The sequence below is a fragment of the Protopterus annectens genome, chromosome 5.part1 (assembly GCF_019279795.1).
Source record: "Protopterus annectens isolate FY-2018-M chromosome 5.part1, PAN1.0, whole genome shotgun sequence".
Taxonomy (NCBI): Eukaryota; Metazoa; Chordata; order Ceratodontiformes; family Protopteridae; genus Protopterus; species Protopterus annectens.
In genome coordinates this window covers 756,059,530-756,085,949 of record NC_056736.1, presented here as the reverse complement: position 1 = coordinate 756,085,949, position 26,420 = coordinate 756,059,530, and the positions used below count along the sequence as shown (strand labels likewise).

The 26,420-nt window shown below is 37.7% G+C and overlaps 1 protein-coding gene across 1 annotated transcript in view; it reads left to right on the top strand.

Annotated features, from left to right (window-relative positions):
- The window catches only part of MOGAT2 (monoacylglycerol O-acyltransferase 2), a 568,357-nt gene that overhangs the window by 477,184 nt on the left and 64,753 nt on the right, over nt 1-26,420 (top strand). The window contains exon 5 of the mRNA XM_044073398.1: nt 12,337-12,536. Within this exon, the coding sequence (XP_043929333.1) occupies nt 12,337-12,536 (200 nt within the window). The remainder of the gene's footprint in view (nt 1-12,336; nt 12,537-26,420) is intronic.

Here is a 26,420-nt window from a genome sequence, read left to right as displayed (position 1 = left end):
ATAGTGCTGTGGCCCCTGCTTATTATTTATAAATGACATTTAACAACACTGTGAGTGTCACCCAGATATGAGTGTTTGGCCCCTGCTTTTCTTATTGTTCATGAGTGACATTTGGCAGCACTGTAGTATCACTCAGATATCAGTGCTCTGGCCCCTGCTTTTCTTTTTATAAATGACATTTGTCATGACTGTGACACTCTTTGGCCCCTGCTTTTCTTATTGATCACTAGTGACATTTGGCAACATTGTAGTATCACCCAGATATCAGTGCTGTGACCCCTGCTTTTCTTATTATTTATGAATGAAATTTAACAACACCGTGTCATTCAGATATCAGTGTTGGGCCCCTGCTTTTCTTATTGATCACTAGTGACATTTGGCAGCACTGTAGTATCACTTACATGTCAGTGCTGTGTCCCCTGCTTTTCTTATTATTTATGAATGACATTTAACAACACTGTGAGTGTCACCCAAATATCAGTGTTGGGCCCCTGCTTTTCTTATTGTTCATAAGTGACATTTGGCAGCACAGTGTATGTTTTACAGGGATCAGTACTGGAGTAACTATTGTTCTCACTATTTATAAATGTTGTATGAAATTACCATAGGTGTCCATGTGGGGCCAGTGCTGTGGCCCCTGCTATAGTTCTTATTATCTGTGAAAGACATTGCATCGGTCTCTCATGGATCACTTCAGAGCCACTGCTGTAAGTATTATTTATGAATGGCAAGTTACAGCATCATGGGTGTGGGTGTCCTTGAGAGACCAGTAGAGAAGGGCTGAGCCAAATTTGTTCTTATTGTCTTTACATACATGGCAACATGATGGATGTTCTTATGAGATCGATGATGGGGGCCACTTTTGCTCTCATTATTTATAATTGACATGTGACAGTACTGTGGATTTAATTAAGAGGTTAATTTTGAAGCCATTCCTGTTCTCTTTATTTATTAATGACTCATGGGAATACTGTGGGAATTCTGCGAATAGTGCTGGGGAGAATATTATTCCTATTATTTATGAATAATGTATCAGATGATGCGTGTCCATCAGGAATCAGTGCTGCAGCTATTCTTGTTCCAATTACTTTTGAATTGCATGTAGCTGTCATTTTGGGATCAGTGTCTGCACCACTGCAGTCCCTCACAGTCAGCACTAGAGCCACTTTTGTTTCCAATATTTAGTAATGATGTATGAAAGTGCTATGGATATCTGTAATGATGTACGAAAGTGCTCTGGATATCTGTAATGATGTATCAAAGTGCTCTGGATATCTGTAATGATGCATCAAAGTGCTCTGGATATCTGTAATGATGCATCAAAGTGCTCTGGATATCTGTAATGATGTATCAAAGTGCTATGGATATCTGTAATGATGTATCAAAGTGCTCTGGATATCTGTAATGATGTATCAAAGTCCTATGGATATCTGTAATGATGTATCAAAGTGCTGTGGATATCTGTAATGATGTATCAAAGTGCTATGGATATCTGTAATGATGTATCAAAGTGCTATGGATATCTGTAATGATGTATCAAAGTGCTATGGATATCTGTAATGATGTATCAAAGTGCTCTGGATATCTGTAATGATGTATCAAAGTGCTCTGGATATCTGTAATGATGTATCAAAGTGCTATGGATATCTGTAATGATGTATCAAAGTGCTCTGGATATCTGTAATGATGTATCAAAGTGCTCTGGATATCTGTAATGATGTATCAAAGTGCTCTGGATATCTGTAATGATGTATCAAAGTGCTCTGGATATCTGTAATGATGTATCAAAGTGCTCTGGATATCTGTAATGATGTATCAAAGTGCTCTGGATATCTGTAATGATATATCAAAGTGCTCTGGATATCTGTAATGATGTATCAAAGTGCTATGGATATCTGTAATGATGTATCAAAGTGCTATGGATATCTGTAATGATGTGTCAAAGTGCTCTGGATATCTGTAATGATGTATCAAAGTGCTCTGGATATCTGTAATGATGTATCAAAGTGCTATGGATATCTGTAATGATGTATCAAAGTTCTCTGGATATCTGTAATGATGTATCAAAGTGCTCTGGATATCTGTAATGATGTATCAAAGTGCTATGGATATCTGTAATGATGTATCAAAGTGCTCTGGATATCTGTAATGATGTATCAAAGTGCTCTGGATATCTGTAATGATGTATCAAAGTGCTCTGGATATCTGTAATGATGTATCAAAGTGCTATGGATATCTGTAATGATGTATCAAAGTGCTCTGGATATCGTAATGATGTATCAAAGTGCTCTGGATATCTGTAATGATGTATCAAAGTGCTCTGGATATCTGTAATGATGTATCAAAGTGCTCTGGATATCTGTAATGATGTATCAAAGTGCTCTGGATATCTGTAATGATGTATCAAAGTGCTCTGGATATCTGTAATGATGTATCAAAGTGCTATGGATATCTGTAATGATGTATCAAAGTGCTATGGATATCTGTAATGATGTATCAAAGTGCTCTGGATATCTGTAATGATGTATCAAAGTGCTATGGATATCTGTAATGATGTATCAAAGTGCTCTGGATATCTGTAATGATGTATCAAAGTGCTCTGGATATCTGTAATGATGTATCAAAGTGCTATGGATATCTGTAATGATGTATCAAAGTGCTCTGGATATATGTAATGATGTATCAAAGTGCTCTGGATATCTGTAATGATGTATCAAAGTGCTATGGATATCTGTAATGATGCATCAAAGTGCTATGGATATCTGTAATGATGTATCAAAGTGCTCTGGATATCTGTAATGATGTATCAAAGTGCTATGGATATCTGTAATGATGTATCAAAGTGCTCTGGATATCTGTAATGATGTATCAAAGTGCTCTGGATATCTGTAATGATGTATCAAAGTGCTATGGATATCTGTAATGATGTATCAAAGTGCTCTGGATATCTGTAATGATGTATCAAAGTGCTCTGGATATCTGTAATGATGTATCAAAGTGCTCTGGATATCTGTAATGATGTATCAAAGTGCTATGGATATCTGTAATGATGTATCAAAGTGCTATGGATATCTGTAATGATGTATCAAAGTGCTCTGGATATCTGTAATGATGTATCAAAGTGCTATGGATATCTGTAATGATGTATCAAAGTGCTCTGGATATCTGTAATGATGTATCAAAGTGCTATGGATATCTGTAATGATGTATCAAAGTGCTCTGGATATCTGTAATGATGCATCAAAGTGCTCTGGATATCTGTAATGATGCATCAAAGTGCTCTGGATATCTGTAATGATGTATCAAAGTGCTATGGATATCTGTAATGATGTATCAAAGTGCTCTGGATATCTGTAATGATGTATCAAAGTGCTATGGATATCTGTAATGATGTATCAAAGTGCTATGGATATCTGTAATGATGTATCAAAGTGCTATGGATATCTGTAATGATGTATCAAAGTGCTCTGGATATCTGCAATGATGTATCAAAGTGCTATGGATATCTGTAATGATGTATCAAAGTGCTCTGGATATCTGTAATGATGTATCAAAGTGCTATGGATATCTGTAATGATGTATCAAAGTGCTATGGATATCTGTAATGATGTATCAAAGTGCTATGGATATCTGTAATGATGTATCAAAGTGCTATGGATATCTGTAATGATGTATCAAAGTGCTCTGGATATCTGTAATGATGTATCAAAGTGCTATGGATATCTGTAATGATGTATCAAAGTGCTCTGGATATCTGTAATGATGTATCAAAGTGCTATGGATATCTTTAAGACACTATTATTCCCATTATTTAGGAATGATATATGAAGGCACTGCAGTTATCCCTAAAAGGATACTTATGCAGCAATCATCATTTAAGAATGAAATGTGGTAGCCCCTTGGGGTTCATTGCTGCGGCCACTCTGATTATGATCTATAAATGTCATACAGGTCTACTGTCGGTGCCACCTAGGAATCAATGCTATGGGCTGTACTTTTGTGTTTATTAATGAATGATACGTTAGCAACACTATGGCTGTCTTTCAGGGATCGATGTTAGAACTGGTGCTGTTCTCATTAGTTTTAAATAATACTGCATAGACATGTGCTATCCATAAGAGATCGCTGGATCACTTTTAGGTACCCTGCTTCTGTCGTTTGGTTGCAAATATCTTGCAGCAGATTATCCTCAAGATCTAGAAGTCAGAACCATAGATTAGTGATACAGAAGTGGTCTTCACATTTAAATCTCCAGGCTTATAACTTTCTCAAGGCAAGAGCCAGTCTGTTCATAACAACTGCCAAAACAAATGTCCGTAACAGAACATAGCGCTGGTACAGCTGTTCTCATTTTCTTACTTCGCCAAATAATGATGATTTGCAAAGTTTGAAAGTCAGCTATCACTCCAGTATCAGATTTGTTTTGGGGCTGCTTTGTAAAGCTTATTAATTCAAAAGCCATCTCTGAAACAGCCTACATCATCTTACAAGCTGTACTGCTATCTGTAGATCACTACTGCATGTTGATTTCTGTACTGTAATTAATGACATGAGATCATCAATATCTGTTTCCATTTCATACTCAGGAACCTGAGATCCTCTAGTGTTACACATCTACCTCCAAAACCTCGCTCAGGTGGCAAAACATTCCAGGCGAAAATGTCAGTATCATGTAACATCTCCACACCCACACTGGATCGCAAAGATCCAAATGGAGAGGTGTCTGAATGGAGAGATGAAATGTCAGTAAGCAAAGGAGAGGAGTAGTAGTATTGCTGAAATTGAATTCATCCTCAAGTCTTGGTGAGTACCTTCACAAGGTGGACCCTGTTTTCACAAAATCTCACCAAGGTGACACTGATATATAGACTGTATTTATATAGCATATATCATGGACAGAAGTAGGTCAAAAACCAAAAAGGATAGCTAGGTGCACAAGACCCAAGATAAAAAAAAAGTGCCCAATCCTGGTAGGTGCACTGGTGGCAGGACTGGAAAAGATGACAGTGTAGAATCCTCAAAATATGGAAACAATCCTACAATGGGGCCAGGCCAGGCCCAGGGGGAGGATGGCCCTCCTGTTGTAGAAGGAAGTAACAGTCCACAAAAATCACAAAAACTGATAGGCCAAAGAAGAGCCATAAAGACGATAAAGTGGACTACTGAGGATAAGAAAAAATGATGTATTGTTACTATTATGCAAAAAGCCTAGAATTTCCAGACACAAGATATATAAAACGATTAAGAGAGAAGTTAGAGGAAAGAAAAATACTTCCACTAGAAAAACTGTCAGAAGCTTCAAATGAAAATTTGTGTTCATTAATACAGCAGATTTGTGAGAAACAGTATATAGATCAAGAAATCTTGATCTGCTTGGAAAAAGAAGCATCTGAGGAAGTGCGAAAATATAAACAACAAAATCAAGAGATATTTGAAAAGTATAAAAAAGAAATATGGACATGGGAAAGAGAGATTTCATGTGGTGCAATATTTATGCAAAGGAGAAAGCCAAATTAATCAATATAAAGAAGGCAGCCCCAAAGATATTTGAAGAGAAATACAGGCAAAAGCATCCAGATATGGAAAATTTCACAATAAAAAAATAATATCACAAAGATGGAACTTAGAAAAGAAGATTAGTAAAGTAGAAGTAAAAAAAATAGAAGTTGAAGTTATGGAGTGCCTGTGAAGTGAAGGATTTTATTTAGAAAGTCTAACACACAGGTTACATCACAGCAGGATGGAGTGAGTCCCCAAAGCAGGGAGAAACAGAACGATCAGGAGACATTTGAAGAAGAAATATGGACATGAGAAAGAAACAGAGATTTAATATGGTGTAATATTGGTGCAAAGGAAAAAGCACAACTAACCAATACAAAAAGAACAGCACTAAAGAGATTTGAAGAGAAATACAGGCAAAGGAATCCAGACATGGAAAACTTTACAATACAAAAAATAAGACAAAGAGGAAACGTAGAAAAGGAGATTAGTAATGGGGAACTTAAAAAAATAGAAACTGAGGTTATGGAGTACCTGCAAAGTGAAGGATTTAGTGTAGAAAATCTAATTCAGAAAGCACCACAACAGGATAAAGCAATGGATATCCAAATTAAGGGGAAACCAGTGGAACAGGAAACAATTGGCCAGGTGACATTTGAAGAGCATTTGAAGCCTTCCACAGAAAACCAGTATAAACATTCACTTGAAGCTGGACAGCAAGGAAAGGAACAGGAAACTCTGATGCAGTGACTGTTGAGGAGTGATAGGCCAGTGAGTTCCCATATGACAGAGCAACGGATGGCACAGGATGAAGTTGATGAGACTGTGTCACAGGAAGATGCTATAGACCCTTCTATAGAATGCCCGCACGAATTTGAAAACAAGGGATGTGCCCTCAGTTTGGAAGAAAATCAGTTAAGAGAAGAATTGCTTGATTTAATAGACATGGACAGATATATCAAGATCAATGAAAGAAATAGATTGCAGAAGGTCAATAAAACCCCAAAAGTCAGAAGTCTGTTAAAACAAATGAACATAGTAATTAGGACTGTCCATAGAGATCCATGTGATATAACAGAAGTAAACAGGATATAGTACTGTACAGCTAAATTAATAACTGATAAAGTTCTACCACAAGAACACAGGGTAGTGAGGGAAAGGAAGGGGAGAAATCGAATACCATCATGGAAATAGCGACTAGAGAAAATTATAAAGCAATTAAGATAAGAAGTGTCACTGTTAGAAGATTATAAAAGAGGGAATAGATCAACACAAATGCTAAGAAAGATAGATGTGATAAAAGCAATGCACAGTATTAGAATAGACCAGGATCTATCATTCACTGTCGCAAATAACAAACTAAAAATTTCAGCACAGGTGGAAAAACTTAAAAGATACAAAGATAAATATAAAGGACAAGTGCAAAATAAGCAATTTATTGATGACCCAAAAACGTTTTATACAGAACTGGGAAACAAGGTAAAAGGAACTGAAAGACTGCCAAAAAAAGAAGGAATAGATACATTTTGGAGAAGTATCTATGAAGATCCTGTGGAACATAACAAAGATGATAAATGGATAGAAGCAAAAGAAAGAAAGAATAAGAAGTTTATCATTACAGGATATGAAATGGGGTGAAGTAACAGCTAGAGAGATTGAAACAAAGTTAAGAAAAGCCTCTAATTGGAAAAACCCCAGGCCCTGATGTAGTGCCTAACTGCTCTTTAAAAGTATTAACATCTTTGCACAAAGATTTAGCCTTGAGTAAGAACTATTTATATGTGTATCCCAAACAGACACCAACCTAGCTAACAATAGGCAAAACAATGCTCCTATTTAAAAGTGAACCTGCAAGCTACCCTAAAAATTATAGACCAATAACTTGCCTTTCGATGACGTATAAACCATACACAAGAATTGATGCCAACAGAGTTTATAGTCATTTAGAAGAAAACTCAGTTATGGCAGTAGAACAAAAGGGCAATAAAAGAAAGTCATATGGAACAAATGATCATTTGTTGTTAAATAAAGTCATAGTGGAGAACTGTAAAAAGGGGAAGAATCTAAGTATGGCATGGATTGACTACAAAAAATCATTTGATAGTATCCCTTATTCATCGATAAAAGAGTGCTTAAAAATGTATAAGATACACCCTACACTGATCAACTATATTACTGTGACCATGAAACAGTGACAGACCACTTTGCAATTAAGCCATGATAAAGGACAAATTGTTATCCCAGAGATAAAGGGGGATATTTCAGGGTGACTCTCTGTCACCGTTGCTATTCTGCCTTGCCCTGAACCCATTAAGCTGTTTACTTAACAGCTTAGGCCATGTCTACAATCTGATTCCTAGAAAACAACAAAGTGTAAAAACTTCTCACCTTCTCTTTGTCAATGACTTAAAACTGTATAGCTCATCAGATGAGGAACTGAAAGCACAACTGCAAGTTATCAAAACTTTTTCAGATGACACAAGAATGTCATTTGGTCTTGATAAATGTGAAAAAGCAACCTTTAAAGCAGGAAAACTGCAACGTCAGGGAAACATCAGTTTGGGACAAGAATGTGATATAAAAGTACTTGAGCAAGAAGGAGTGTATAAATATTTGGGAATTGATGAAGGATCAACAATAAAACATGAAGGAATGTGAATAAAACTTAGTAATCAGAAGACTTAAATTAATCCTACAAACAGCACTGACATTTAGTAACAAAATCCAAGGTACAAACCAATTTGCTCTTGAAGTCCCAACTTACAGTTTTGGAGTGATTGACTGGTCCCAAAATGTGTTGGGTGGAAAACAAGAAGGATGCTTCATGGTCACCAAATGATTTATAAAAATTAGTGCATACCAAGATTATATATTCTCCGTTCTGAAGGAGGGATGGACCTTCTCAAAATTGATTAAATGTATAGATCTGCATTCATGGGACTCCACACATATCTGTTGACCTCACAAGATGCAAACATAGTAAAAGTTTTGAAAGATGAGGAGAATAAATCTAGGATGACTTCTCTGCTTAATCTAGCAGAAGCATGTCGGCATCAAACAGGAATGGAAATCAAACCAGAAGTAGATAAAAATCAGGCAGCAACTGAAAATGCCAAAAAATAAAAGAAAGAATATAAGGTGAAGGACTAGATGAGAAGGCAAGAAATGTGGAAAATGCATAAATATAGTTGCAAGTAAAGAAGAACCTCATGTTGATCAGGAACAAACACAGGAATGCTTAAGGAGAGGCAAATTCAAACCAAGACACAGTGAGCTGTGTACACGTTGGTTTATAAAGTCCATTGAACATGTGGGAGAAACAGACAAATATAGGTTTTGTAAAACTGAATTGGAAGCAGTTGCACACCTCATTGCTGGTTGCAACCTACTAATGGCAGAATGACTGGGTCTACATTGAATCAGTGAACACTTAAAAAAGCAAATGCTGATTCATCAACCCTAGTTAACTGAAAGCTGGCAATCCCGAACACCCGGAACAGTGATTTTTTTCCCAGGGAAAAAATTGCTGGGCCAGTTTTGGGAGTTTGCCATTTCCTCAACTGTGGTGCAATCTCAGAGTTGGTATATTTAAGTAGGGGGGTGTGGGGGGCACAGCCCCCCACAATATTAAATACTGTTTTAAGTTTTTTTTTTTTTTTTGTGGAACAGCGATTTTTTTCCCTGGGAAAAAAAATCGCTGTAACGAGTATTCAGGATTGTCAGTTTTCGGTTAACTAGGGTAGATGAATCAACATTCGTTGATTCAATATAGACCTGAAGGATCATATACTGAAAGGCATAATAATGTGGCGAGACATGAGCCACAAAGCATCATAGAAATTGATGAAGTTTATATCACATGGGATCACCCATTACCAACAGATCAGAAGATAGATGCTAGAAAACTGGTTATAGTGGTCCATGAAATGAAGACAAGAGTAGCGTTGATCATTGAAATCGCCACACCTAGTGACTACAGTGTCTGGCGTACAGAGAGACACAAAGTCATAAAATATCAGGATCTGCAGGCAGAAATGAGAGTAATGTGGAAGAAAGATACCCAGACAATTCCAGTAGTAGTAGTAGGGGCAACAATCTTACAAAAAAGAATTTACAATCGTATTTAGATATGTTACCAATACATGTAACTCCATACGAACTGCAGAAGGTGTCATTACTGGGCACATTGCAAATGCAGCGAAGAGCACTTTTGGCTGACATCAAAGATTGAAACAGTACTAATTTCATGAACTTTAATTGTACTTTGACTTAGGAATGGAGTCCATTCCCATCATGGTATTAGAAACCCAAAAGACTTGGAGAAATTTAAAAAAGATTGCAAATGGAGAAGTTGCTAGCATATTCAAAACGGAATTAAATCCTCCTTTCAGCACTTTAATTCCTGTTAGGGATACGGATCCCCTAAACACTGTTAATGTTCTTTTCCTGTTAATTGTGCATTTCAAGCACTAATTCTTTAAAAACTTCCATCTGTCTGTCCCACCTAGAATTAACTATTGGCTCCTGTATAGAGTGTAATAAGCCTTTTCTTGTCCTTCAGTGGTTTCTTTGGTCAAAGACATCTTTTCTTCTAAATTTCAGGTAATGTCCGAAAGATATTTTATTTTTCTTGTCTTACTATGGGAACTGTTCTCATACTTATGAATGCATTGTTATCACTTACTTCTGACTAGTCTGTGATGTTTCTTTTCAGTGGTGCTTTTTGAAGGACTTTCACAACTACACCTTTGTACAGCAGAAGACAGACACTGACTCTGGCTATCAGCACCTGTGCACCTCTTACAAAATCCTTCTAGTAATATATATCATACCGCTGTTCTTATACAGACCATAAACACTGTTGTAATTAACTACATTATCTAAGCATATAATGTGAATATGTTATGCTGTGTTTTCTTTTAGTTAACCATTTTAAAAGTGTACATATCAAATATGTTTACCATGAATCATTTCAAAGAGTGTTCACTATTTATTTTATGGTGCAATGGGTATTCCTGAAGAGAGAGATCTCTTTTATGTCCTCCCCAAAAAAATGGTTGCAGTCTTAGTGGGGTGTATCCACTTAACAAAATGAAATTCCAGTAAAGCAAAACCTTTACTTATATATTGCACAAATTTAAGTAAGTAACTTAACCTAATAAAACTTAACAGTCAACCCTAAAAGCTCATGTTAATCTTTAGTGGACCTTTTCTGGTAAACCCACTAAGCAGAATGGCCATTTTTTCAGGAGTGACCCAGGAATATTGCCTGCTTAAATGACTTGTGCAGAGTCACACAGTAGGTGAATGGAAGCTGACAGCTCAGATCTACGCCTATAAGATAAAGCCTGGTAGCAGTCTGTTGCCTCAGTCTTGTAAACTAAACTGTCAGAGTGTTTGTGTGCTTTTCAAATAATTAATAAATGGATGGAAGTTAGATTTATCTAATACTATTTCCACACAGAAGATAAATATGCTCTGTAGAGGTTTCTCACCCAGAAAAGGTTTAATTTTATCAGTGTGAACTATGTACAAAATATTTTCTATGGTTTGACAGCATAATAAAAGCTGAATTGAGAACATTACATTATAGCAGGCATCATTAAAATGCAATACACACATTCAAAATATATTTTAATGCAAACTCATACCAATTATTGCAATTCTTTACTAATGTCTTCTACCCTACACTGGTCATCATATCACATTACATTTGGTAAAACACTTGAAAATCATTTAAATTATCAAAATAACTAGAGCCAGTTTATTGTTTCAAACTATTATATATGTGAGAGCCAGATGTGACTGGACAATAACATTTTATAGTGACAGAGTATTTTTCCTTACATAGAAAATAAAGCAGTACTGTATTTCTTTTGTCAAAACACACACGCGTATAGGTCTTTATGAATTTGAAGTTATTTAATCTGCTGATTAAGCATAAAAATGGCACAGAAAATTGTTAAGACTTTTTTCAGCATTTTTTATTATGTTCATTGAAAACTATTTAATTGAAGCCTTTTTTATCAATATACATTATGGGGATTTTTTTGGGGGGCAAGCCTTTCTCATTAAGAAGTGATTATTTTTAATTTATTATTTTCTTATAATATTATTATTATCATTATTATTATTATTATTATTATTATTATTATTATTATTATTATTGTTGTTATTGTTGTTATTGTTAATAGTATTATTATTATTATTATTGTTAATATTATTATTGTTATTATTGTTGTTATTATTATTGTTAATATTATTATTGTTAATATTATTATTATTATTATTATTGTTATTATTATTGTTATTATTATTATTATTATTATTATTATTATTATTATTATTAATATTATTAATATTATTATTGTTATTATTATTGTTATTATTATTATTATTATTATTATTATTATTATTGTTATTATTATTATTATTATTATTATTATTATTATTATTGTTATTATTATTATTATTATTGTTATTATTATTATTATTATTATTATTGTTATTATTGTTGTTAATATTATTTTTGTTATTATTATTATTGTTAATATTATTATTGTTATTATTATTATTATTATTGTTATTATTATTATTATTATTATTATTACTACTACTATTATTATTTCTTTGTTGGAAGCCCATTCAGTGTATCACTCTCAGGGGAACAGGGTTGGACTAGATAGTAGTAAACAAAATTATGAACCCCCCCCCCAGTTTTCAATAACATTAGAACACATGTGTAGTCATTGCATTTCAGTATTATGCAAAGTGTTGTATATTCTAGCCTGCTCATTTGTAGCAGATGTTGATGTCTGTGTGTTTTATTACCTGCAGAACACCCCTCGTCCCTGCTTTTTCATTTGGAGAGAATGAGGTTTTTGACCAAGTGAGCAATCCTAAAGGAACATGGCTGAGGAGAGCACAGGAAAAACTTCAGAAAATAATGGGGGTGGCCCTCCCTCTCTTTCATGCACGTGGAGTGTTCCAGTACAGCTTTGGTCTCATGCCATATCGAAAACCTATTTTCACTGTAGGTAAGTGGTAACTCACATGTATTAATCTTATGTTTTTAATTACTTGTCTTCAGAGCTTCATTCACCAATGATAATCATGCCTCCATCTACTGTAGGCCTGCTTGTTTCCCCATTCGCTTATGCAGTGGGACATTGGGGGCAAAGCTGTAGCTAGCTCTTCTGACATTTTTGTGCCATTCCCCATTCTGGCTTTCCACTGAACTTTAACTTGAGGAAAGAAAATGTCCTTGTGTATGTGAGGACTACCAAAATAAGGATCCTTCCTATGAGATGAGGAAGAATAGAAAAGGGTTTGTCTTTTTTAAACTTAAACTTCTATAAGATACAGAATAAAGTGACAGGGATTTCAGCCTGTTCATGTAGTTCATGGTTTGAAGTCCCTGTATTTTCTTAGTAAGAATCCTCTGAGGTCTCTCCAGCTGCTGCAGGTGTCTGGTGAGGTACATGCAAAAGGGTGCATTATACTCTATTAGTGATCTGATATCTGATGCTTATGCGGTGTGCTATGTAGAATACTTTGTTTACCACTGTGGAAACTTGGTGGTCAACATTCAGATTGCTGTCAACCTGTGTTTCCAAGTCTTGCACCAGTGGGTTGGAACTCAGGGGGGTGCTGTCAGTATTGTAATTTATAGAGAATTCCGTTTTGCCAACGGGAGTAAATAGGGTAAAAAATTTCCAAATTAAAAAAAAATGCACATAGAAACAACAAGGCTATAATTCCATTGACTTCCTGTGTGTTAAAGAAACAGCATGTAACTTGTTAGATAAGTAGAACCCTGCAAGTTATAAAATAAATAATGTGTGACTGATGGGGTCATGGCATCCTTAGCTGATGTTGGAATCTGTGTCTGACACACACTTACGTACAGGTATATTTAACTGCTCTTGTAGCTGATGTTGGAATCTGTGTCTGACACACACTTGCGTACAGGTATATTTACCTGCTCTTGTAGCTGATGTTGGAATCTGTGTCTGAAACACACTTACGTACAGGTATATTTACCTGCTCTTGTTCTTTACCAGGGTGCCACACAGTGGTTTTTATTCTAAATATTTGTTTTCCTTGTCAAGCCAGAGATGTAAAGGTAGCATGTCTGTGTCACAGGTGACATGAGTTTTGGAACAGGTCCAAGGCAGTGGTAGGGTCAGTCATTGGGGCAGGATGAAGCAGCCAACAGTCAGCTCTCCTACTCTGGGTGGAAGGTGTAGGAGACACCTGTGCAACCTATGCTGGTAACCAGGACCCTCAAAGGCAACCTACCAAATCAGGGGATACTATTTCATAATTAAATTGAGGAATACAGTTAAAAGACACTTTCACACTGGCATTAACTTTGATCTGATGAAGTCTACAGCTGTTGAAAGCAGTTTAGTAAGTGAAAGCTATTATCTTTCACTTTAGAGGCTCAATAAACTTCCCTGCTAGTAAAGTAATATAGCCAGCTAAGGTTTGCTGCACATTCAGGAGCTGCCAGCCATTTCATAGTGGTTTTTAACTTTTTTCAGGGAAGTTGACCAGATTAAGCAAACATTACGTACCCTTTATAAAGCCAAAGTTATTTGGGTCATGGGACTTTAGGTTATCAATCTCCATGATTTGAGTCACGGAACTTTATGTTATCAATCTCCATGATTTGAGTCACGGGACTTTAGGTTATCAATCTCCATGATTTGAGTCATGGGACTTTAGGTTATCAATCTGCATGATTTGAGTCATGGGACTTTAGGCTGTCAATCTCCATGATATGAGTCATGGGACTATAGGCTCTCAATCTGCATGATTTGAGTCATGGGACTTTAGGCTGTCAATCTCCATGATATGAGTCACAGGACTATAGGCTCTCAATCTCCATGATTTGAGTCACGGGACTTTAGGCTATCAATCTGCATGATTTGAGTCACAGGACTCTCCATATTGACAAGGTTCAGAGTTATGTGCTCAGTTGTTCTACAGATCAGGCTTGTGAGGCTTATGGGCTACCAGGATCAGTGAGTGGTCTTCTGTTGTACAGGGAAATGATCACTGCAGTTCTCCAGGCTTCGGATACCAAGCCAGATGAAAGGTTGTGGTTGAACGTATTGTAGAGTGGACCAGTAAAACAGTGTTTCATACTGGCAAAGAAGCACTTTGGTACCTTATAGGGCCAAGTGAGATAGTATTCTTCATATCTGAGACAGGCATTAGGACTTCTTCGGGTGTGATGCTTGGATAAGAAGGGCAATAAAGGGTCAAGGGTGTGTAGGCTAAGTGCAGATAGATGAAGAGATTTGAGTTAAACTTCTCTGCTAATAGTCCAGCTATGTCCATAGGGACAGAACAAGTAGAACCATTATGTATCAACTCTGAATATTGCTAGGTGATGTTTATAAAGTTCCTGATACAATTAAAGAAATATTTATGATTATCTGTGACAGAGGAGGCAATTTTGAATTTATACTTGACTTTGGTTGATTTGATTTGATTCTGTTTCCAAGCTCTTTATTTAACTTTCAGAGTTTTATTTTGCAGTGTGGGGTATTCGTAATTTTTACTAAGCAAGAAGAGTTTTTTTCTCTTCTTGTAGAGCTTGTTTATGCTAGGTTCCACCAACAGAGTTTATTCCTAAACTTAACACTGTTTTTATTGACCAGGGCTAAGGTGTAGGTATTGAGGTGAGACGAGAATCTTCTGTGAATGCTGCAGTATATGCTGTAGGGTCCTCAAAGTTACAGAAACACTTTAAACTCTTCAGTTGTCATTTAGTTGAAGTACATTTTCCTTGGAGAAATCCTGAAGGTGGTACGGTTTGTGAGAGCTTGATGGGCAGACCTAAGCAAAGAGGGCAGAATTAGTTATATGTGCAGAGAATAATAATGCTATATTTGCAATGATCAGATCCAACATATTTGATTGTCTTTTAGAGCAGCATACAGTCTAGTCTTGTGAGTTTGCATTAATGCACTGTGTGAAGCATTGAACATATTTCCTTGCATTACCATAATTATTCACGTTAACTTAGAAATAATTGAAATCTCTAAGTGTAGCAGTGCTTTATTGTACAGTAAAGTACTCAGGGTTATACCTCATGGGTTGTGGGTGACAGAAGAGTTTACATAGTTGATCAGGGAGTACTAAGAGGTCTTGCTTATAGTTGCCAGGATGTGAAAGAATTTTGGTCACTTTCTATTTGTATAAGTTTAGATCTGAAGGAGTCGTGGAGGTATATGAACACAGTGACACCACTGGTTGCAAAGGTACCCAACATAGAGAATCTGAAGTCTGTTGAGCATTTAACCCGGTAGGGAAGGTTTGGTATCACTGCGCTGGAACTTTGTTTCAGTAACAACACAGATGTCTATATTTTCTAGGGTTCAGAAGGCTTCTAAGGATGGCAGATTTTTATTCAGGTTTGTAGCACTGAGCATTGCCACCCTTATAATGTCCTGACTTGATTTAATTAATGGATGCAGCAGGTTTATCTTGTCTAAAAAAGACACTGTTGGGGTATAAAGGTTCTAGGTAATATACAAACACCTGTCTATAGACAAAAGATGCAGATCATCCCTAGCAAAGTGGGTAGGACAGTCACTCCAGGCTGATACACATTGGATTACCCTAGGATGACACCAGTAGCTGAACTAATTGTTGAAGTCAATTATCTTTTGTTTATAATGAGGCATCATTTTTTGTGGAGGTAGGATGCTTTTCAAGACTAGCTGTGTAGCAGTCTTGAATTTATAGTCTGAGCGCTCTAGTATGTGTCTCTTCATATAATCTAGGGATGTGGTTCATGAGTCATGAATAATCATGTGAACAACAACCATGTTATAGGTGTATCTTACATGAAGAGACTTGAAAGCGCTTGATATTCACTGAAGTCTGGTTCCTGAGAGGCAACTCACCATCACACCGTCTTTGGCAAGCCTGTGTGTCTGACTGTGGAATCACCTATGACTAGACCATTTCCTTATGTATGACTGTGGAATCACCTATGACTAGACCATTTCCTTATGTCTGACTGTGGAATCACCTGTGACTAGACCATTTCCTTATGTCTGACTGTGGAATCACCTGTGACTAGACCATTTCCTTATGTCTGACTGTGGAATCACCTGTGACTAGACCATTTCCTTATGTATGACTGTGGAATCACCTATGACTAGACCATTTCCTTATGTATGACTGCGGAATCACCTATAACTAGACCATTTCCTTATGTCTGACTGTGGAATCACCTATGACTGGACCATTTCCTTATGTCTGACTGTGGAATCACCTATGACTAGACCATTTCCTTATGTCTGACTGTGGAATCACCTGTGACTAGACCATTTTCTTATGTCTGACTGTGGAATCACCTGTGACTAGACCATTTCCTTATGTATGACTGTGGAATCACCTATGACTAGACCATTTCCTTATGTATGACTGCGGAATCACCTATGACTAGACCATTTCCTTATGTCTGACTGTGGAATCACCTATGACTAGACCATTTCCTTATGTATGACTGTGGAATCACCTATGACTAGACCATTTCCTTATGTCTGACTGTGGAATCACCTATGACTAGACCATTTCCTTATGTATGACTGTGGAATCACCTGTGACTAGACCATTTCCTTATGTCTGACTGTGGAATCACCTGTGACTAGACCATTTCCTTATGTCTGACTGTGGAATCACCTGTGACTAGACCATTTCCTTATGTCTGACTGTGGAATCACCTGTGACTAGACCATTTCCTTATGTCTGACTGTGGAATCACCTATGACTAGACCATTTCCTTATGTATGACTGCGGAATCACCTATGACTAGACCATTTCCTTATGTCTGACTGTGGAATCACCTATGACTAGACCATTTCCTTATGTATGACTGTGGAATCACCTATGACTAGACCATTTCCTTATGTCTGACTGTGGAATCACCTATGACTAGACCATTTCCTTATGTCTGACTGTGGAATCACCTATGACTAGACCATTTCCTTATGTCTGACTGTGGAATCACCTGTGACTAGACCATTTCCTTATGTATGACTGTGGAATCACCTGTGACTAGACCATTTCCTTATGTCTGACTGTGGAATCACCTATGACTAGACCATTTCCTTATGTATGACTGTGGAATCACCTATGACTGGACCATTTCCTTATGTCTGACTGTGGAATTACCTATGACTAGACCATTTCCTTATGTCTGACTGTGGAATCACCTATGACTGGACCATTTCCTTATGTCTGACTGTGGAATCACCTATGACTAGACCATTTCCTTATGTCTGACTGTGGAATCACCTATGACTAGACCATTTCCTTATGTCTGACTGTGGAATCACCTGTGACTAGACCATTTCCTTATGTCTGACTGTGGAATCACCTATGACTAGACCATTTCCTTATGTCTGACTGTGGAATCACCTATGACTAGACCATTTCCTTATGTCTGACTGTGGAATCACCTATGACTAGACAATTTCCTTATGTCTGACTGTGGAATCACCTGTGACTAGACCATTTCCTTATGTATGACTGTGGAATCACCTGTGACTAGACCATTTCCTTATGTCTGACTGTGGAATCACCTATGACTAGACCATTTCCTTATGTATGACTGTGGAATCACCTATGACTGGACCATTTCCTTATGTCTGACTGTGGAATCACCTATGACTAGACCATTTCCTTATGTATGACTGTGGAATCACCTATGACTGGACCATTTCCTTATGTCTGACTGTGGAATCACCTATGACTAGACCATTTCCTTATGTCTGACTGTGGAATCACCTATGACTGGACCATTTCCTTATGTCTGACTGTGGAATCACCTATGACTAGACCATTTCCTTATGTATGACTGTGGAATCACCTGTGACTAGACCATTTCCTTATGTCTGACTGTGGAATCACCTGTGACTAGACCATTTCCTTATGTATGACTGTGGAATCACCTGTGACTAGACCATTTCCTTATGTCTGACTGTGGAATCACCTATGACTGGACCATTTCCTTATGTCTGACTGTGGAATCACCTGTGACTGGACCATTTCCTTATGTCTGACTGTGGAATCACCTGTGACTGGACCATTTCCTTATGTCTGACTGTGGAATCACCTGTGACTGGACCATTTCCTTATGTCTGACTGTGGAATCACCTATGACTGGACCATTTCCTTATGTACTGGCTGCCCTGTAATGTCTTAAGTGTTCAGACGTGCTGCTGCAATGACTTCTGGAAGTCGGGTTGGTGATAACTGATGACAACAATGAGGTTAGAGCAGTATATTATAAAATAGCAAAAATGGTACAGAAGAGGTCAAAAAACAAAAAGACTTCACTCCAGCGTAGACCAGGCAGCAGTTTATTGACAGAATAATATATTCTGTGAATAAACTGCTGCCTGGTCCACGCTGGATTGAAGTCTTTTTGTTTTTTGACCTCTTCTGTGCTGTTTTTGCTGTTTACTAGTTTTTGTTTTGACACAGTTTTTGCCTCCTTGTGTTTTGGATATTATAAAATGGGAGATTTGGGTGGTCACCTGGTGCCCACATAGCTTAAGAGGATGGGCATTGCCACTCAAAATTATATTTGCTAAAGTCTTGTTCTGTTCAACTCTGTTAACTTATTTTAATCAACGTGTTGCCAGACATAATAATTGTTAGGGATGCTTTTTTCATTTTTTATGTACTGTTCACTGTCTATATGTGAGACAAAGTAGAAACTGTTTCTGATTTTCCTCTTGTTTTTGGTCTGAGCCTCATAAAGTCTACTGTCATCTGGCAGCTTATGGAGATTGCTAACATAAAAATGGAGGAGGGCTGGCTGTGGATGGAGACAACTTGCCCTCTTGTAATTTGTTCCTTTTCATGTCTGGATTTTCAGGACTAGTATATATTTGTATGAAATGAATTAGAATAATTATTATTTTGTGACTCTGTGTCTCATCAGGTTTATGCTTTTCTGGAAAAGTCATTGAGGATTGCAGTCACTAAATGGGAGGGGGCAGCGGCTGAAGCCAACTTACCACTCTAGTTTGCTTACTTTAATGTGTGACTTTACAAACTAGTGTGAAATTGTACAAAATATGTTGGAATAGTTATTCTTTGGCTACTGTTTATGTAAAATAAAATTGAAACTGTTCCTGATTTCTCAGACTGCCCCGATTTTTCATTATATTTTTGGTATGGCAGTCACTAAATAACTGTGAATGAAAGCAACTTACCCTTTTGCTGTGTGCTCATTTTACTGTCTGATTTCCCAGGACCAGTATGCATTACTATGAAATACATTGAAATATTTATTTTTCTGGTGACTGCGTGAAACAAAGCTAAAATTTTCCCTGGTTTCATAGAATGCTACCATTGGTCTGTACCTCATAAAATGTGTGGTTTTCTGACAAATCACTGGGGATTGCAGTCACGAAATCTTAGCAGAAGTCTGAGATTTAATACTTTAAATCCCTCAGAAACTTCAAGCCAATGTAAAACTTGTTATTCTAGTAGCTTCTTAAGAACATGAGAGTAATACATAAAATTTGTCCCTAATTCTGGACCTTTGTCATTATTTTTGGCTTTGTCTCTGATTCTTTCTCTAAGTGGTTGAGAAGTATGTTTTTAGTAAGCTGAGATGTACATGAAAACTAGATAGGGGAGGAGGCTGTGAATTAAAGTAACTTACCCTTGGGTTGTTTTCTCAGTTTAACTATTTGGCTTTATAGGGCTAATGGGCATTTCAGTGAAATAAATTGGAATAGTTGTGACGACTATTGATGTAAAGCAAAGTGGCAATTAAATAGTTCTTAGCTGTTTTCTAATTTCACAGATTGTCATAGTTTTGCATCATATTTGATCTGTTCTTCATATAATTTGTACATTCTGACAAATAACTGAGGATTGCAGTCAATACATAATGACAGACACTTGAGTTTCAGACTTTATATCCTTCAGAAAATCCTGCTAACTCGAAACCTGTCATTCTAGCAACTTTTTAAATATATAATAGTAATGTATCTCTGAATCTGGGCCTGTATCCCTTATTTTTGTTTTATCTCTGATTCTTGCATGAAGAGGCTGACAGGTATTGTTTTTTTATCACAGCCAAACTGCCAATAACTACTTGGTGGGTATAGGGGTGTTGGTGCATGTAAGCAACTTACCCTGTTGTTTGCTCAGTTTAAACAGTATGGCTTTGCAGGACTGGTGAGAACTTTTGTGAAATAAGTTGCAATATTTAGGATATAATGTGTCTTTGTGGAACAAACTTCAGATGCATTATACCTGTGATTACTCAATTAGTTTTGGATGTCTGAGTTGCATATAGTCAACAGTGGTGCTATAACTGCTGGGTACAGGGGCTGCCTGTGAATGATAATAGCTGATTCTGTCTGTCATTAAACTAGCTTTGCATGACTAGTGTGCATTTGTGTAAGTTGGAATACGTTATCACATCAGAACATTTGATGTATATGCAGTCAATTGGCTGGAACTGACAGGGATGGACAGTGGTGGAATATAATGACAGCAGTTCTAACAATCTTAAATACCTGGCAGTTAGTGTGTAGGGTTAATGCAGTGAGCTGTAGTTCCTGGGGTACAGGGTTGGATTCCCAGGGTTAATGATACCTGGCAGTCAGTGCATAGGGTTAATGATACCTGGCAGTCAGTGTATAGGGTTAATGATACCTGGCAGTCAGTGCATAGGGTTAATGCAGTGAGCTGTCGTTCCTGGGGTACAGGGTTGGATTCCCTCCCCCTTCATTTGCCTGCTGTGTGACCTTGAACAAGTCACTGAACCAGACAGTGCTCACCCCCATCACGCCAGAAAAAGGACTGTTTATCCAGCATACCTCCTTGGTTAACAAATTGGTATTATAATTAATAAATTAGTGGGATGAATCCAAAAGAATAGGAATATTTATTCATGTTCCAAAAAAATTGTGGGAGGGTGGGGTGTGAATAGAAAATAGCCCAGGGCCCAAGGTGCACTCTACCACTGTGAGTTTAAATTTTACTTCTGGGGTTTTATAAAGTCATCCTTTTACCTGGGAGACCTGTGCGGCTTAGGAAGAAACTTCTTAGTGTCTCAGCATAACAGAATTATTTTTAGATGAGTTGCATGAAGGTGCAAGGTGGGTATGGTGATGACAATCTCTTGGGTACTATGTGTATATTTACATACAAGGCTAGTCTCTAAATTAATCAAGTATTTGCACCTCTCACATGTTGACTTTAGTGAAGAGATTTAAGTGGTTCAGTGAGCTTTAAACAATTCAAACGTTGCCCCAAGGTACCTTACGCTGGGACTGAGGGTGAGCCAGTCTGCAGACCCAGGTCACTTAATGATATCATCTCTGTGCTATGCTGACCAGGGAACTTAACTATATTAGACTAACGTACTACCTACTTAAGGGGTTTACAAAATATAGAATGGAATACATGCAGCAGCGGGAGAGACCACAGAGGTTCCTCACCAGGAGAATTTAGGGCCTCAAAATCTACCATACACAGATGCACTAAATGCCCTGTCCCTCTACTCAGTCTCCTACAGACTCTGCAGAGATGATTTCTGTCTGGCATACAAAGCAATCTCAGACCCCACCTTGATGGGGCTGCTGCATATCCGCTAGTCAAGTTCCACTCAAGTAAACCACATGCATGACCTCAACCTAGTCTGTGACATCAATAGGACTTGTTGATGGGACAGATTTGTGTCCCAGAGATTCCCCTTCTGTGGAATAGACTCCCTCGCCACATCAAGCAAGTACCTCATTAACCCTTTTAAAGCGCAACCTGGATAATTGACTGGGGAACAGAAAATACATCCCTGGGATTTGACCTGTGTCCTGACTTGTTGGAACATGGGCTAAATTCTTGGCTAGGCTTGTAAGAGCCTCAGGGCCAATAGCCTAGTAACTTCCTATGAGCCTATGATAATATGCATCAGTAAATTGTATTCTGGCCACTCCCTGTATTAGCAAGGACCTGTGCGGCCCTGCCTAGATAGATGTAAGGGAGAATGTGGTATGGACAGCAAGGGCCAAGGTGCTGCTTTGCCTGTGACATGGTCTTTAGGTAGCCAAGCAGTGAATGTGTAGGTGCAGCACTGAGGCATTGGCTAAGCAGCTGTGTAGCACCAATTTAGGATTGCTGATTTTTTGGGGAAGGGGTGAATGAAGTAGAAGCATTAAGGCTTTAGTCAAAGTTTAGTTCCAATGACTTGTGTCTGTGGGATGCACAATGCCTCACTTTACATACACCATCCAACTGCTTAATGCACAGCTAAGCCAAAACAAGAAAAGTGATGCACAAAGCAGGTCAGTAGAAAAATACCCAAACGGCAGTAAAACTACCTTCAGTCACACGATAACTGCCACAGCAGTGTTCCAAAGTGTCCGCACACAGCAGGTCAATAAAAAGCAATTAAGTAAAATACCCAAACGGCAGTAAAACTACCTTCAGTCACACGATAACTGCCACAGCAGTGTTCCAAAGTGTCCGCACACAGCAGGTCAGTAGAAAGCAATGAAGTAAAATACCCAACCGGCAGTAAAACTACCTACAGTCACACGATAACTGCCACAGCAGTGTTCCAAAGTGTCCGCACACAGCAGGTCAGTAGAAAGCAATGAAGTAAAATACCCAAATGGCAGTAAAACTACCTACAGTCACACGATAACTGCCACAGCAGTGTTCCAAAGTGTCCGCACACAGCAGGTCAGTAGAAAGCAATGAAGTAAAATACCCAACCGGCAGTAAAACTACCTACAGTCACACGATAACTGCCACAGCAGTGTTCCAAAGTGTCCGCACACAGCAGGTCAGTAGAAAGCAATGAAGTAAAATACCCAAATGGCAGTAAAACTACCTACAGTCACACGATAACTGCCACAGCAGTGTTCCAAAGTGTCCGCACACAGCAGGTCAGTAGAAAGCAATGAAGTAAAATACCGAAATGGCAGTAAAACTACCTACAGTCACACGATAACTGCCACAGCAGAGTTCCAAAGTGTCCACCAAACACTAGGCCGATTAAACTATGTCAAAATTAGCAAATACGGTAAAACTGTAAAAAATAGTGTATTATTATTACTATTATAGATAAGCCTGTATAACTGAGTGAGAAAGAGACCATCTTGACAGAACTTGCTAATGATTATCAGCTTTGTGCAGTTTGTGCATGACATCCGAGTATTATATCACTGGAAACACTACAAACTAAGGTGCTAAGTACACCCTGTTATCCAATTAAGTAAGAAGTAGGAAGGGACAGCTAGTATTTAAGAAGAACCTGAGTTGCTACCAATTATCTGAAGAAGTCTAGTTATCATACTACATGAAAAGCGCTTTATCTGATTTGCCACCAGTGTTCTTTGGTTTTATAGTCCGTATTTTGTTTATTAAAGAGCTGTGGAGCCACCTGTTCCTGGTTTTGTTTTGTTTTATTATATCACTGGAACTGGACATGAGTCATGTAGCAACCTGTGTAATCTGGCTTCATGCAGTCTATATATGGTATGTATTATATCACTAGAACTGGACATCTGTCACACAGCGGCCTGTTTACTCCAGCGTTGTGCAGTTTATATATAATGTCTGTGTATTACTTACATCACTGGAACTGGACATGAGTCACGTAGCAACCTGTGTAATCTGGCTTTGTGCAGTCTCTATATGATATGTATTATATCACTAGAACTGGACATGAGTCATGTAGGAACCTGTGTAATCTGGCTTCATGCAGTCTATATATGATATGTAATATATCACTAGAACTGGACATGACTCATGTAGCAACCTGTGTAATCTGGCTTCATGCAGTCTATATATGGTATGTATTATATCACTAGAACTGGACATGTGTCACACAGCGGCCTGTTTACTCCAGCATTGTGCAGTTTATATATAATGTCTGTGTATTACTTATATCACTGGAACTGGACATGAGTCACATAGAAACCTGTGTAATCTGGCTTTGTGCAGTCTCTATATGATATGTATTATATCACTAGAACTGGACATGAGTCATGTAGCAACCTGTGTAATCTGGCTTCATGCAGTCTATATATGATATGTATTATATCACTAGAACTGGACATGAGTCATGTAGCAGCCTGTGTAATCTGGCTTCATGCAGTCTGTATATGTTATGTATTATATCACTAGAACTGGACATGTGTCACAGAGTGGCCTGCTTACTCCAGCGCTGTGCAGTTTACATATAATGTCTGAGTCTTATATCACTGGAACTGGACTTCAGTCTCATAGCAGTCTATTTATTCTGGCTTTGTGCAGTTTGTATATGATGTCTGAGTGTTATATCACTGGGAATGGACATGAGTCATGTAGCAGTCTGTGTATTGCAGTAACAAAATGTAAATAAATATTGTTTGTTACCTCTTCTCATTCTGTCTACTAAAGTCCCCTGTCTGTTCTCCCCCTTTGTGAATCTACTGGGCTAAGGGTTGTCCAAAGTAAAGTTCCCATGCTTTCTGATATTGTCACATGACTGAACTGGCTATGGTAGCACTGCAAGAGCAACTATGTCATGTGTGTTTCTGTCCCTTCCTAACAATCTGAGCAGTATTATTAATCATATACACAATCTCCATTACACACAACATGTCCTCTCACACAGCAGCGTGAAGGGCTTATTTATCAAGTTCGTTTCAGATGACCCTGGGATGAAGAATATAATAATTAATGAAATGAATTAGGTACAAGTGTAATTATGTTAGACTGCGGTGGTGGTGCTGCGGTAGCGTTGTCGCCTCACAGTTAGACGTTGCTCGTTCGATTCTCAGTTAGAGCGTCTTCTGTATGGCGACATGCGTGAACGGGTGTTCCTTCGTTGAAGGTTGTGCATTAGGCCCGGCAAGCCAGCACGTAAAACTCTACTGCCAATCATTAGCAGACCGGAGTTCCGCTGTGGCGACCCCTAACCAGGAAAAGTCGAAAGACACACACACACACGTGTAATTATGTTAACTAGGAACAGCTAATGAGTTGACATATTAAAACGAAGACTGATTGACAGATATGCAAGCATGTGTCATGCATAATGTTTACATTAAAACTTTATTTATTTATTTTATTTTATTTTACATTTGTTAACCAGGTAGAGTCCGGCTGGGCAAGTAGTCCATTTTCAGAGAAGACCTGGGGAGATAAGCTCCATAATAATAGTACAAAAAAAAGTTACATACAGTTCTCCAAGATTTACAAACAATATACATAAAGTTTGACAATTGCCAACAATCACAATTTACAAAAAGAGGAATGTAAAACACAAAACATTACATTTCTTAAGCCTTATTACAGACAGTAATATGAAACTCATTAGATATATAACTAAAAACCATTGTGGTATTTTCATTTGGTAGAAGTAAGACAAGAAGATAGAATAGAAAACATTTGATCTAAGGCATGAGAAACTAGCCAGGAGTATTACCGGGGCACAGCCATTGTTGAGTAAGGTATTCCTTTAGGAGTTTTTGAAGCTACGACGATCTGTGTTTTGTAGGATATTCTGGGGTAATAGGTTCCACTATTTGACTGCTTTGAAGGAGAAGAGAGAGTCACTGAAGTCATTATGGGACTTTGTAACCTTGACTTTAAATTTATCGAATGATCTAAGGGTCCTGGGGGTTGGTATTTAGTTGCACCAGGTTGGAGAGTGCAGGGCAGTTTTCAGGTTTGTGGGTAATGGAGTGGGCAGTGGGCAGTGGTGAGCTGACTGACCAATAAAAGATTGAGAAATTCAAGCCAGTGTAACATTTGAAGAGCAAGGTAGTGATGGGTCCTGTTGGGTATATTAGCAGCAAATGTTGCTATTTTGTTATAGCAGGAATCAGGTAGATGTAAATCAGACTTGTGCAGGTTAGAGAAAAGTTGTGAAC